At 42.9% G+C, this 14,154-nt stretch overlaps 1 protein-coding gene across 1 annotated transcript; it reads left to right on the plus strand.

Annotated features, from left to right (window-relative positions):
• Positions 1–9,303: 9,303 nt before the first annotated feature.
• Positions 9,304–11,407, plus strand: LOC146383248 (uncharacterized). The gene has a single exon (XM_084932559.1). It carries the CDS (start codon positions 9,327–9,329, stop codon positions 11,193–11,195), a length of 1,869 nt encoding a protein of 622 aa, XP_084788685.1. The 5' UTR covers positions 9,304–9,326; the 3' UTR covers positions 11,196–11,407.
• Positions 11,408–14,154: the final 2,747 nt, after the last annotated feature.

The following is a 14,154-nucleotide window of genomic DNA, read 5'->3' on the forward strand; positions in this document are numbered from 1 at the left end:
ATTTTATGAGCACACTGTGCTACAGTGAGCGCTAACAGAACGGTCGCTGCACACCGGCCTCCCGCGGCATCATCACAGCCTCAGGGAGCTAATGCTGTTCCTATTAGCGTGCTGCGTGATGACACAGGAGGACATCACGGAGTCTGTTCGAGGTCTGCATACGCTCTGAGAGACCATCAGGGAGGCTCTGAGCTTACATCCTCACTCACATAAATGGACCATACACTGTGTGCTTCAGCTTCAGCTGCAGGAAAGAAGGAAGAGAAAACGATCATAATGATCATCTACACGAAGTGAAGGCATTTAGAACACATAGAAACATCAAAGAAACAGAAAAACTGACAAATCTGATGTTAGAGTCAAGTTTAAATGTTTAGAGCCTCAAACATCACAGCTGCTTCATCTTCATCAGCTCTTCTGTTCCATTCATCTTCAGCGTGACTGTCAGGCTTTAAAATAGCCTTATTATTCTTCATATTCTGATTATTTTAGCAAAATTATAATTTAAATTAATTTAACTGATATTTTTTCTGTTTACAGTTACTTTCTCTTCTTGTTTTAGTTATACTTGCATGTTGATCTGAACTTGTAAATGTGTAAATGAGTACAGGTGGATGGAGCTAAAGGGAAAGGAGGACTTGGTTCAGCATCCTCCTCTGAAACTGATGGATGAGCAGGAGACGCAGGAGGACGTCGGCATTCAGGGACATTTGAAGCAGATTATTTCCTCATAGATGATCTATCCTCCATCCATCGATCGTTCTCTCCCCGCGCTCCACAATCTCCTCTACCTGATGGAGTGAAGAGGAGCCACCTGTGGCCTCCTCCTCCTCCTCCCTCCTCCATCCGTTTATGAGTTTGTCTGATGTGCTGCCCTCCTTCTCTTAACCTCATCCGCTTCCATTTCCTCCTCTATTTACTCTCCATCTCCTCTCATACACCCACAGCAATGGTTTTATTAACATCCGTCCTCTTTCTCATTCCTTGCTGTCCTCCCAGCACTCATTTACCTCTGCTTTCATCTCCTCACCCTTTTCATTTTCATCACAACCAACAGTTTCTCACAGGAAACAGCTGACTCTCTCTCTCTCACACACACACTCAGACACAGACAGACAGATAGACAGACACACACACACAGACACAGAAGTGCACACAGACACACAAACTCACAGATACACCCACAAGGACACTCACACACGGTGTTTGGAACATGAGGCAGGAGCATAAACATGTTTGCTTCAGTGTGATGTCTGATGCTGTGCTGCCCCCTGCAGGATCACTTCTGTAAGTGCGGGTTTCTTTCACACTTACTCTTTTTTTCATTCTTTTATTATTTATAATTTATATAAATCTGATGTTTCTATAGCAGATAAGAGATAACTGAAACTATAATTGTTACATTTTTGTTGTATTAATAGAATCAGTATGTTTATTCACTCTGTGCCATATACCAATGTTTACACTTCCCCAAATCTCTCATTTTTATTTTTTTCTGTAGTAGTTTTCCTCTAATATCATGACACCAAAAGTCCAGTTCGTAAAATAAGATGAGCAAATTATCAAAAGAAAGGTCAAAATTATGATACAAAACTAAAATTTCAAAATAAAGGATGAAATAATTTGGTGCAAAATTTAGGTTAAAAAATAAATTTATGAGATAAAAGTGAGAACTGGAATAAAATAGCAACTTTGAGAGAAAAGCTAAAATTTCAAAATGGAATTACAAAATTGTTGGGTGAAAAGTCCAAAATTATAAAATGATAGGAGATCAAATTTAAGAAATGAAAGTAAGAATTACATAATCAATTGGCAGAATTGTGGGCGAAAACTCAAAACAAGGTCATTAAGATAGAAATATTATGACAGAAAAAATGCAATGAAAATGTCAAACAGTGACTATAGCTAATAAATATGAGTAGAAAAAGTAAAATGATGAGAAAAACTCTGGAGTGGAAAACATCTGATTACTGATTAGCATCTTTGGTCAAAATGAGCTTCCATAGGTTTTCTGTACATGTTTGTGCTTTGATGAAGAGGAGACTGCTATAATGAAGTGTGTGTGTGTGTGTGTGTGTGTGTGTGTGTGTGTGTGTCTGTGTGTGTGTGTGTGTGTTTCATCCACCTGTACAGCCCGAAGAAACTCACTGAGAAACATTAAAGAGCAGGTTTGAAAGACAAGCCGGAGAGATGATGAAATGCTAAATGAGGCGCAGCAGGAGATGGCTTGCGGTCAGCTAGAGGCTGAAAGGTTTCCTTCTGTGAGAGCTTCAGCACATGAAGAAGAGTCTCTTCTCGTGGTGCATGTGATGAGTCATCCAGCTGGACAACAGAAATCATCCAACAGTGGAGCTCCACCTCTGTCCCATAGCAGGAAAGAGACACAGAACAACTCAAACTCAATCTCCATCAGTTACTTATGCAACTGATGGAGATCCCTCTATTGCCTGGGTTTCATCTGTATGCATCGCCCATGCATGTGTCTCGTACTTCTTGTTTTAGTTTGACAGTCTCTTGTCCTGTGTGTACTATGTTCAGCTGTGCTTCCCTTGTCTTGTCAGTTTATTGTGTTCAGCCATGTTCCTCAGGTGTTTCCTCTCTGCCCTGAATCCTTCTCGTGTTTTTATTGTCTGTTTCCCTCTGTCTAGTGTCGCGAGCTCCCTCATTCTCCACTGTGTGTTCTACCTGCTTTTTTTAGTCATTTCCAGTCTGTTTTTTGTATTCATTTCAGTCCAGCAATAAAACTGAGATTTGAGTTTAGTTTCAGCTCTTACTAAGTCTTACTTGGAGAGCTGTCAGTATATTCTGTTCTTATTTTAACAGATGATTCTGCATTAAATCTAACTTTAATAATATTTTAATCCAAGAGAAAACATTTTCGCCAGGAGCAGAAACAGCATCCCACATAGCAGACAAGTCTGGCCTGGATCTGGTGTCAAGCCGGCACGTCTGACTGACTGGTGTCATGGCAGGGCGTATGTCAACCAAATGTGGGCCCCGTCTGGCAATGATGGCACTATTTATGTTCCTATTTTCCTGTTTTAGTTAGAAAACCCAAATGCCATGTTGCAACGTTTCAAATGCAGGTTTGACACGTTTGTGAGTGTACACTTTATCCAAAACCTAGTTAGGGTTTACTCGTGTTTTCCACTGTGTGGCTGTAGCTCAGGAGGTAAAGCAGGACACCTACTGATCGGAAGGTTAGTGGTTTGATCCCTGGCTCGTCCGGTCTGCATATCAAGAGTGTGAATGTAGTTAGGAAGCACTCAGTTTAGAGAAAGTGTGTGATTGGGTGAATGTGGCACTTTGAGTAATCCAAGAGAGTAGAAAAGTGCTATATAAGAATCAGTCCATTGACTGTGTGAACAGAGTTTCATCATGTGACAGCACATGTTTTTATTACATGGTTTGATTAAGGTACACATTAGGCTGACATCTGGGGCCAGATCTGAAACTGTTCTGGGCCAGCAGTGTGTCTGCAACTGGCCCGTGGCTGCACACAACTTACACATGGCCCACATACCGCCAAGAATGTAATCCACACATGGGCCAGCACAGGACCAGCAGTGTGTCTGCAACTGGCCTTGTGCTGGCCCACACATGAGCCAGCACAAACCAGATCTGGTCCACCAAAGGGCCGTCATTCTTTGCGGTATGTTGGCCATGTGTAAGCACATTGTGTGGGCCAGATCTGGGCAATACCAATTTTGTTATGTGGGGTGCTGATATGTGAAGATCTTGGTAGTCGACTTTAGAAGGAGGAAGTCTGAGCTGCAGCCTGTCAGCATCAACTGGGAGTGTGTAGAAAGGATTTACAGTATCAAGTTCCTGGGTGTGCACATTGACACAGACCTCCAATGGAGCTCAAACACCTCCGCGGTTTTGCTAACGCTTAATTCTTGTGAGTGTTTTTTTCAGTGTAAAAGCTGTAAAAAATGCTATTTTGTTGAGAATGTGGTTTTACCAAACTTAGATTTTCATTCACAACAATGTAATGAAACACTTTTGTTCCTTATGCACTATTTCTGATGAAATGTAACATTTGTTTTGAAGTCAAATGTATATTTTGGTGGTTTACTATGTAAAACTTTGCAGTAAATTCCATGCAATGATAAACCCAGTAGATTGGATACAGTTTACTGATACAGAGTTATAAGTTAGTTGTAGTTCATCTCGTGATTTACAAAAACACCAATTCATCTGTCGATTTCCCGCTCCCTTCTCCTGTCACTCGTGAACAAGACCCTGAGATACTTAAACTCCTCCACTTGGGGCAGGAACTCGTCCCTAACCCAGAGTGGGCACTCCACCCTTTTCCGGCTGAGGACCATGGCCTCAGATTTGGAGGTGCTGATTCTCATTCCCACTGCTTCACTCTCGGCTGCGAACCATTCCAAGGTGAGCTGGAAGCCATCACCTGATGAGCCAACAGAACCACATAATCTGCAAAAAGCCTTCTGCCACTTGACTACGCCTAGAAACTCTGTCCATAAAAATTATGAACAGAACCGTCAGCCCTGGCAGAGCCCATCAACCACAAGGAACAAGTCGACTTACTGCCGGCTATGCAGATCAAGATCTTGAAATGGCTGTATGACAATAATAATAATAAACTTTATTTATAAAGCCCACTGAAAAACCAAGGGTATACCAAGGTGCTTGACAAAATAAGATAGGGAAAAGGAGTATCAATTATAAAACCATGACAATCATAATACATCAAAGTAGTTAACAAAGCATAATGGATAAAAATGTATCAACGCACACCAAATATTAGCTAGGTGGAAAAGCAAGATTAAATAAATAAGACGTTAAGCGTGATTTAAACAATGACATAGAGTCAGACACCCGGATAGCAACAGGACGATTGTTCCATAAGACTGGGGCAGCTACAGCAAACACACGGTCGCCCCGAGACTTCAGCCGAGAACGAGGTTGCTCCAGAAGAAGTTGGGTAGCAGATCTAAGTGCTCTGACAGGAGTGTGTAACCTAAGAAGCTCATTGAGGTAGCTTGGCGCCAGATTATTGATAATTTTGTACGTGAAGAGTAGTATTTTAAATTGAATACAGTACTTAACTGGCAGCCAGTGCAAGCCAGCAAGAACAGGAGTGATGTAGGAAAATTTCCTGCTACCCGTCAAAAGGCGTGCCGCCGCATTCTGGACAGTCTGCAATCTAAGGAGAAGGGAGGAGGAAAGGCCAATGTAAAGAGAGTTGCAGTAGTCCAACCTGGAAGTCACGAACGCGTGAATAAGGGCTTAAGGGCTTAGTCTTAGAAATAAGGCACAGCTGATGAAAACTAGACCTCACTACGGCAGATACTTGCTTGTCAAATTTAAACGAGCTATCCAGTAATATGCCCAAGTTACTGGTATAATCAGAAGGGGAGCTAGCAAAGGGTAGCACACAAGTGGTCGCAGGGGATTTTACTATCGAACACCACGATCTCCATTTTCTTTTTGTTCAGGACAAGAGAATTACTCTTGAACCAATCTTTAACCTCACGCATGCATTCACGAAAATAATGAAAAGACATATCAAGATTGTCAGTAATCTCAAAGTAAATCTGTATGTCATCAGCATACCAATGAAAGGCAATATTATACTTCTGAAAAATATATGTATAAGGATCAAATGGCCCGTAGCAATGGGAATACACCCCTAACACCCCATATTCCTGGAGCACCTCCCACAGGTCACTTGGAGGGACACAGTTGAATGCTTTCTCCAAGTCCACAAAACACATGTATTGGCTGGGCAAACTCCCATGCACCCTCAAGTATCCTTGAGATGATAAAGAGCTGGTCCAGTGCTCCATAAAAGAGAACAAAAACTGCATTGTTGCTCCTGATTCCGAAGTCCGACTAACGGACAGACTCTCCTTTCCAGCACCCTGGCACTTTCCTAGGTAGGCTGAGGAGTCTGATCCCCCTATAGTTGAAACACACCCTCCAGTCCCCTTTCTTAATGATGGGAACCATCATCCCGGTCTGCCAATCCAGAGGTATTGCCCCTGATCTCCATGTAACATTGTAGAGACAGCCCTACAACATCCAGAGCCTTCAGGAACTCACAGCGGACCTCATCCACCCCAGAGACTCTGCCACCAAGGAGTTGTTTTACTGTCTCAGTGACCTAGCCCCCAGAGATTGGCGGGTTTTACAACATACTATTGAAAATGTCAAATGTCACAGTAAAGTTGTCCTGTGTTAAAGCCAGCATCACTTCTCCCACAGCAGCAGATGGTGAACCACATGATTTTATAGCAGCCATTTCTGGAATCTGTTCATCCAGACCTGAACAACAGGACACACCGCTGGCTAACTTTAATCTGAAGGTCTTTGTGGATGATTTGGTATCATGCATCCCAGACACCAGTGAAAATAAAGTAGGATATGCAGTGATCACAGAACATAGGCAAACAAATGGGGTGATACATGATTTTGAAACATTATGGAAACAATAGTTTTTAACTGATCATGGAAATCCATCACGCATCACAAACTTGTGACTCCATTGCTGGATGCCTTATTAGGACCATCTGTCACAAGGAGGGATGGTACAACAAATACAGCTTAAACAAGAAAAAGGATTCCAGATTTACACTAAAACATTTGGCAATTTTTCTATGATTTGTGTAACTAACAATCCATTACAACACTACAGGTAGAACATCTATGTCTAGATAAGCCTTTTAATCGTGTAAAAAACACTCCAATGATTTCACACCATATGAAGGTAAAAATATTGCTAGGTGATTGTTGACATGTTCTTAAAATGTTCTCCAGTAAAATAAATTACTGATCACAGCCTGTACACGAAGAAATCTACTGGAGCACTCAAAAGAAATGATTATGTTATGATTCTTTTCCCCATACTGGTCCATTACAACCAAATTTAGAGTTCATCCACCTGTTGAATCCACTTTAACCTCTTCTATACCCATTTCTTCTTTAGAGGCAAAGTCACCCTCTACAATGGAGGCAACAGAAAATAGAGGTACTTTTTTGTTTTCCTTTTCTTTTCTTTCTCTGCTCATGTTCTACTTGCCTGATTCAAGCAGGGAATATTATAATGTAATTTATAATATACATTGATATAGCATATGGTTCAGTTAGCTTTATATAAAAACATATACTTTCTTACATTTCAGAGCTGGTACTTTTTCACTTTTACTTGAGTAAGGAAGTTGAATTATCACTTTTACTGGAGTATTTTCTAACAGTAGCATGTGTACTTCCACTTAAGTACTGAATGACTGTATTTTTACCACTTCTCTCTGTGACCTCCTTCATAGTCCACCAGAAGCTCTCAGTCTGCTGTGGAAAAGTGGGTGATCACCTGAGGCCTTCATTACTGTGTGAACTTTACCCACACACCACTCTTCACTGCTCCCACCTGCTGGACAGTCGCAGAGTATAAACCTGCTGATTCATGTAAAGGGAGAGGCAGTAAAACCAGAAAAACAGCTTCAGGAAGAGGCAGAGCAACACCTGAAAGACGAGAAGTTCAAGGTCGTTTTCCAGAAGTGAAAGTGTGTGAGAGCAGCAGCAGAGCTGCAGTCAAGACCTGTTAGTCTCTAAAAGAAGACTCACCAGAGTCCATCAGGTTTCTCTCAGCAACAGTGTTGAGTGCATTTTCTGTTTCTACACAAATCTTCAGTTTACTCTGCTCACTTCATGCTGACTCATCACAGTCACATTGGTTCCATAGAAATCTGCTCATGTAGCCACAGATCCACTGTAGAAACATTGAGCTGCAGTGTGAAACAGTCTCACTGTGGTCACTTGGTGAGTATCACTTCCTGTTCCTGTTACAGTACTGGGTCTTGGGACCCAGGGCTTGTGTTTTCTGCTTTTTGAATATTCTTTGATTTAGTTTGATTCGTGTCATAGTCTTTGTATTTCTTGTTTCTTAGTTATTTTCTGTAGTTTCCCTGTCATATTCCATGTTTCAAGTCTAGTCACCCTTGTCTCTATGTTCATGTATCTCCTGTGTCCAGACTATGTTCCCTTGTCTCCCTAGTCAGTCATGTCTCCTGGTCTCAATGTTAAGTCCGTGTCTTAGTCTGTGTCTCATGTTTCCTGTTTTACTTTGATAGTCCCTTGTCTAGTGTTTAGTGCGTTCAGTTTTGCTTCCTCCCTGTCCCGTGTATGTAGACCAAGGTTTTTATGACGTATTTATGACTATATTTTGTTTTTGCTTTCTCTCTTGTGAAGCACTTTGTGACATCTGTCTGTGAAAAGTGCTATATAAATAAACTTTCACTTAGTTTACTTATGTGATTGCTTTCAGCTGTGTTCCCCTCCTGTGTCTCATTCCCTCGTTATCCCTCTGTGTATTTGAGCCCTGTGTTTTCCTCTGCCATTTGTCACTTTGTCCCAGTAGCTGTGTGTTTTCCTGTGTGCTTCTTGGCTGCCTAGTGTATTCCTAGTTGGTTAATTAAAAACTTATAGATAACTTCTAATTTCATAGTGTAATCTTCACAAACTTCATACGAAGCACGTTGATTCATCTACTACTTATATTCACAGTATTCACTCACTGCGGCTTTAGGGATTCGCTAACTTAGCTTAGCTCATAGCAGCAGCTAGCAGCATGACCTCTTCCTTTAGAAATAATGATACTTGTAATACATGTAGCCTATTTGCAGCTCTGGAGGCCAGGATCACTAAAATGGAGACTCGTCTTTGGACCCTTGAAAAACCTGGAGCTAGCCGGGGCCCTGTAGCCAGTGCAGCAGAAGGTAGCATAGACTGCTAGCTGTCCCACGGCAGACTGTCCAGAGCAGCCTGGGAAACAGGATAGCTGGGTGACAGTGAGGAGGAAGCATAGTCCTAAACTGAAGCCCCTGGTATCACCACCAACCTGTTTATGTGTCTAACCATTTTTCCCCAGTCTGTGACACTGCCGACAATCAAACTCTGGTTATTGGTGATTCTGTTCAGAGACATGTGAAGCTAGCGACAACAGTAACCATAGTCAACAGTAGCCATTGACAGAGTCTTACACAAATCTCTGCAGCTTCTCTCCTCCCTTTGCCTCCCAAAACCCCATCCCCTTAGTGACTGTGTCAGCTCCCAAACAGACAAAAAACAAACTAAAAAACAGCAAAAAAAAATGACATAAACATAAAAAATAACAACGAAAGAACAATACAGTATCCTCAACAGCATCAAAGACTAAAACAGTGAAATGTGGATGATAAAACATTAGGTCTCTCTATTCCAAGTCTCTGTTAGTATATGAATTAATAATTGATCAACAAATCACTTTACTCTACCTTACAGAAACCTGGTTGCAGCAGGATGATTATGTTACGTACATGACAGAACAACGCGACCGTGACATGGACACAGCAGACTCTGAAAGAGCGAGAGATGTCTTTCGCCTCCTAAGGCTGTGGCAGCGCATTTCCCACACCTCGGATAAACGGACTTTATCTATTGGAATTAATGCCATTGAGGCAATTTTTCTGGATAACCCTCACCTGCGCCAGCTACCCATAGCTTCAGAGTTTGCCCATAATCTGGCCCAAGCAAAAGAGGCACTCCAAGGCACAGAGCTGGCCCAACCACCCTCAACCACGTCCCAGCAAAAGGATGTCTCCACACTGTCGCAGCAGATGAATTCTTCCATTTCACTGCAGCAGGGGGCGGTTGTTTCCTTGCCGCGGAATCTCTTCCCCTCCACATCCCGATCTGACCCGCATTCGCCTGCCTCCTTCCCGGCTGCAATGTGGTCAGAGGATAAAGAGCAGGTCACCAGTACCCCATCATCACCGACCTCCTCTGTTATCTCTGCTCCTTCTTCCAGGAGAAAGCGGCGTCCACGCCACCGGCGCACATCGCCACGGCTGGAACCCAGTACTTCCTTTGAGCAACCAGTCGTGGTGAGTAAAAAAGACCTTTTTTGTGCTCTGTCCGAGCTGGGAAAGAAAAAGTCTATTCATTCTGAGGCCATCTATTCCAGTTCCGTGGACTTTAAAGACTGTTTGCCTTGTGCGCCTTCCAAGCACGGATTAACAATAACTGCTCTACCTTGTTCTGTTACGGACATTGAGACAAAACTTAAGGACTCTAAGCTCTCAGTTTGTGAATCCAGACTGACCCCCAACAAAATTAAACTGTGTGTTTCCCAGGCCTCTGAAGCTACGTTTTGTGTTCCTCAGCTGACTCATTCTAAGACTTTGAATGATGTTGTTTCTGTTTGTGCAACTCGATCTGTTCATTTGGAGACGGATACACTTTCTGAAAGGACTGTTATTATGGACAATACGCAAACTGTCTTCTCCGTTCCTGAGTGTGGTAGGGATAATTGTTTTGTTGCTGAGTTTACCTTGGATTATGGGAGTTCTGTTTCAGCCCTGGATTGTGTTATGTCCCACCCAGCTAGTAATTCCAGGGCAGACTCTGAGTTTTGTGCGATAACTTCAAAGACTCTAGCATCTGTGTGTGCCAAGACTGTTTTTGACAATGCTAAACATTTCCGCTCGGAGACTAAAACTCTTCCCGAGGCCTACCCAGCGGCTGGGCCTGTGACCTCAGCTGCCTCTGGACCACCTGAGGTTTTGGAACCAATGCAGCCTGTTCACCCATCATCTGTCTCCGCTGGGAGCTCAGGAGAGTCATCCCAGCCACCTGTCTCTGCTGGGAACTCAGCTGAGCCATCTCAGCCATATGCAGCAGCCTCTGCTGGGTGCTTAGCTGAGCCATTTCAGTCTCCTGTCTTAGTTGGAACCTCAGACGAGCTTATCGAGCCAGCTACTGACTCCATTTTGCTGTCTGTGCCTGAAAAGTGGGCTAAGCAGCCCCAGCCACTGCATCCTGAGCTGGCTGTGTGCCCTGAGCAGCTCCAGCTAGCTTTGTCGCTACCAGAGGTCTCCGCATCATCTGGTTCTGCTCCACCAGAGGTTTCCACACCGGCTGGCTCTGCTCCAGTTTCCGCTGGAGTCTCAGGAGAGCCCATCCAGCCTTCACCTGTCTCCACTGGGGGCTCTGGAGAGTCCGTCCAGCCTTTGCCTGTCTCCGCTGGGGGTTCAGGAGAGTCCATCCAGGCTTTGTCTTTCCCTGTTGGGGGCTCAGAAGAGTCTGTCCAGGTGACTGCTGCTTCCACACAGCCACCAGCTCAACCACCAGCTCGGCCACCTGCATCTTTCATGCCATCGTCTGGCCCAAACACATCTCCACCATAGGTCATCACGCTGTCTGGTCCAGCTCCATCTCCACCAGAGGTCGTTGGGCCGTCTGATCCAGCAATGTCTCCGCCAGAGGTCGCCGCACTGTCTGGTCCTGCCTTGTCTGGTCCTGCCTCATTTGGTCCTGCTCAGCCTGAGCCATCTGGATCTGCTTGACCTGGTCCTGCTCAGCCCAAGCCAGAGGTTAGCGAGCCATCTCGACCTGCACGTCCTGCTCAGTCCACATCCTACACATCCACGTCCTGCACAGCCAGTACATCCACATCCTGCATCATCTGCACATTCTGCAGTGCCAAAGCAACCCAGCACCAATCATCTACCAAGGCATGCCACAGCTACCTTCCAGGCCACCAGGGCAGCCTCCTAAACTCATTCATCACCACTGCTTCCCACGCTGATGGCCTCCAGAACTGTCTCGTTGTCACAACGTTTCCCACGTGGTCTGCTTCCAGAAATGTTTCAGTGCTCCTGACTTCCACACAGTCGGCCCCCTGCACTGAGTCAGCACTGCCGCTTTTCACGCGGACGGCCTCCAAAACTGATTCAGTGCTGCCGCTCTCCATGCAGACAGCCTCCAGAACAATTTCGGTGTTGCCACCTTCCACACAGTCGACCCCCTGTACTTCTGGTTCTTTGTTTTGGACTCCGTTTTCTTTTGTTCTGGAGGAAAACTGGTCTTCTTAGGAGAGATAGAATCCATCCCACTTTGTATGGAACAGCTCTCATTTCCAGAAATCTGGCCAAATTTAATAAACCCCCCAAAACGTGACTATCCAGAGTTGGAACCAGGAAGCAGAGTTGCAGTCTAACACATCTCTCTGCAGCTTCCTCCTCCTGTTATACCCCCAAAACCCCATCCCCTTAGTGACAGTGTCAGCTCCTAAACAGACAAAAAACTAACAAAAAAACAGCAAAAAATGACATAAACATAAAAAATTACAAAGAAAGAACAATACAGTATCATCATCTGCACCAAAGAGTAAAACAGTGAAATGTGGATTACTAAATATTAGGTCTCTCTCTTCCAAGTCTCTGTTAGTACATGAATCAATAATTGATCAACAATTCAAGGCTGAACTGAAAACCTACCTGGGAACTTTGAAAGGTTTAACAAATCTGTAAGCCATCAAAACTCAAAGTCATTTTAATGTCTTTAAAGATTTACTTTGAAATATCTGACATGTACCTCTCCTGAATGTTTCATTGTTTCTTTTTCTCTTTATTTGATTTTATTGCTTTACATTGTAAATGTTATCAATTACATGAGTACTCAATTTGTATTTTATGTCAATATTGATCATTCTAAAAAATTACTGTTTGTGCATCACTTCCTACTCTTACACTGTTTCTGTAGCTCTTTCAAAATAAAAGCAAAGCAGAGTTTAAAAAAAGGTTTATTTTTGGACAATTCTGAAATGAGACATTCTGAATAACCTGATTTAAAAAATGTCATATTTTTAGGTTCAGATTTGTTTTTCTGGGACCATTGTTCAAGAACCATCAGAAAGTTGAAAATCTGCCAATCACACCGATTTTTGTAAAGAGTACAACACTGACACTTGTTTCTTTCTTTTTAAAAATGAAATTTAAAGTGAATTTAAAATAAAAATCTTTCTCCATCGGAATGCGTCATCAGTGTCCATCCCACCATCATATGAGGAGACTGTGGTGAGAGCTGTGGCTCAGCTGGAGGAGACACTCAGGAAACTCAGGAAGAAGAAGCTGTCTGAGGCTACAGAGCTGAAGAAGGTCCAGCAGTATGCAGTGGATGTGACTCTGGATCCTGATACAGCATATCCTTATATCATCCTGTCTGATGATGGAAAACAAGTGTATCATAGTGATGTGAAGAAGAAACTTCCAGACAACCCAGAGAGATTTACACGTTATTTTAATGTTTTAGGAAATCAGAGTTTCTTTTCAGGCAGATTTTACTTTGGGGTTCAGGTTAAAGGAAAAACAGTCATTTGCTCCTGCCATGTTTCTACTTTTAGTAAATCTTCTCTCGTGGCATCTGTTTACGCTACTGGTTTTATTTTTGAAAGTCCGCATAGGAAGTTTTGACCCTCTGTCAGAGTCCTGGCAGTTTTCTGCCCTCTGGCGGTCAGACCTGAAACTACAGTATTGTCTAAGCCACTGCAGAAGACGTTTATCATCGTTATCAAACCTGCCTTTTTTTTTTTACCTTCAAATCTTTATTTACAACAGCAACATAACAATTTACAATAACAACATGACTGTGACCAAATAAAAACCGGAAATAACAGAGAGAGGGAAAAAAAAATTAGAAAACCAGCCCAAATCAAAACTTTATTTATTTTAGCCTGAAGAGAAAACACAAAATTCAGAATTTAAGGGGAAAAGATCCAACATTTGAAACATAAAATATGTTTAAATGTGACTTTTATTTTAAGAAAAAAGTGTGTGGCACCTGACAGCTGCAGTCTTTGTTAGTCTGCATGTTAAACACAGACTGGCTATGAGTGCATGATGATGATTACAGAACAACATGAAAGTCAGGTTCATTCAAAGCTCATTCTTTGAGGAGCTGCACATCTGTCTGCAAATGTGGAGATCACATTGTGATCACAGAGGTTCATAAAACCTGTTGTTTATACACATATCTATTTATTTAAATAGAAATATCATAAAAATGATAGTCACCCATCCATTTACCCAGTTCAGGGGTGCTCGGGTGCTGAAGCCTATCCCAGCTCTCACTGGGCAAGAGGTGGGTGCATCCTGGACAGGTCACCAGTATATGGCAGGAATAACACAGACAGTCATTCACGCCTACTGCAGATTCCAGATCAGTAGTTCACCTAACGAGCACGTCTTTGGACTGTGCACGGGGAAAACATACAAACAGAAAGAACCCAGGCAGCCGATGGATTCAAACCCACAACCTTCTTCCTGTGAGGTGATGGTGCTAACACCCAAAAATTACAAATTTAAA

This window comes from Perissodus microlepis, chromosome 7 (genome assembly GCF_051167445.1).
Source record: "Perissodus microlepis isolate ML-2025 ecotype Zambia chromosome 7, ASM5116744v1, whole genome shotgun sequence".
Taxonomy (NCBI): domain Eukaryota; kingdom Metazoa; phylum Chordata; class Actinopteri; order Cichliformes; family Cichlidae; genus Perissodus; species Perissodus microlepis.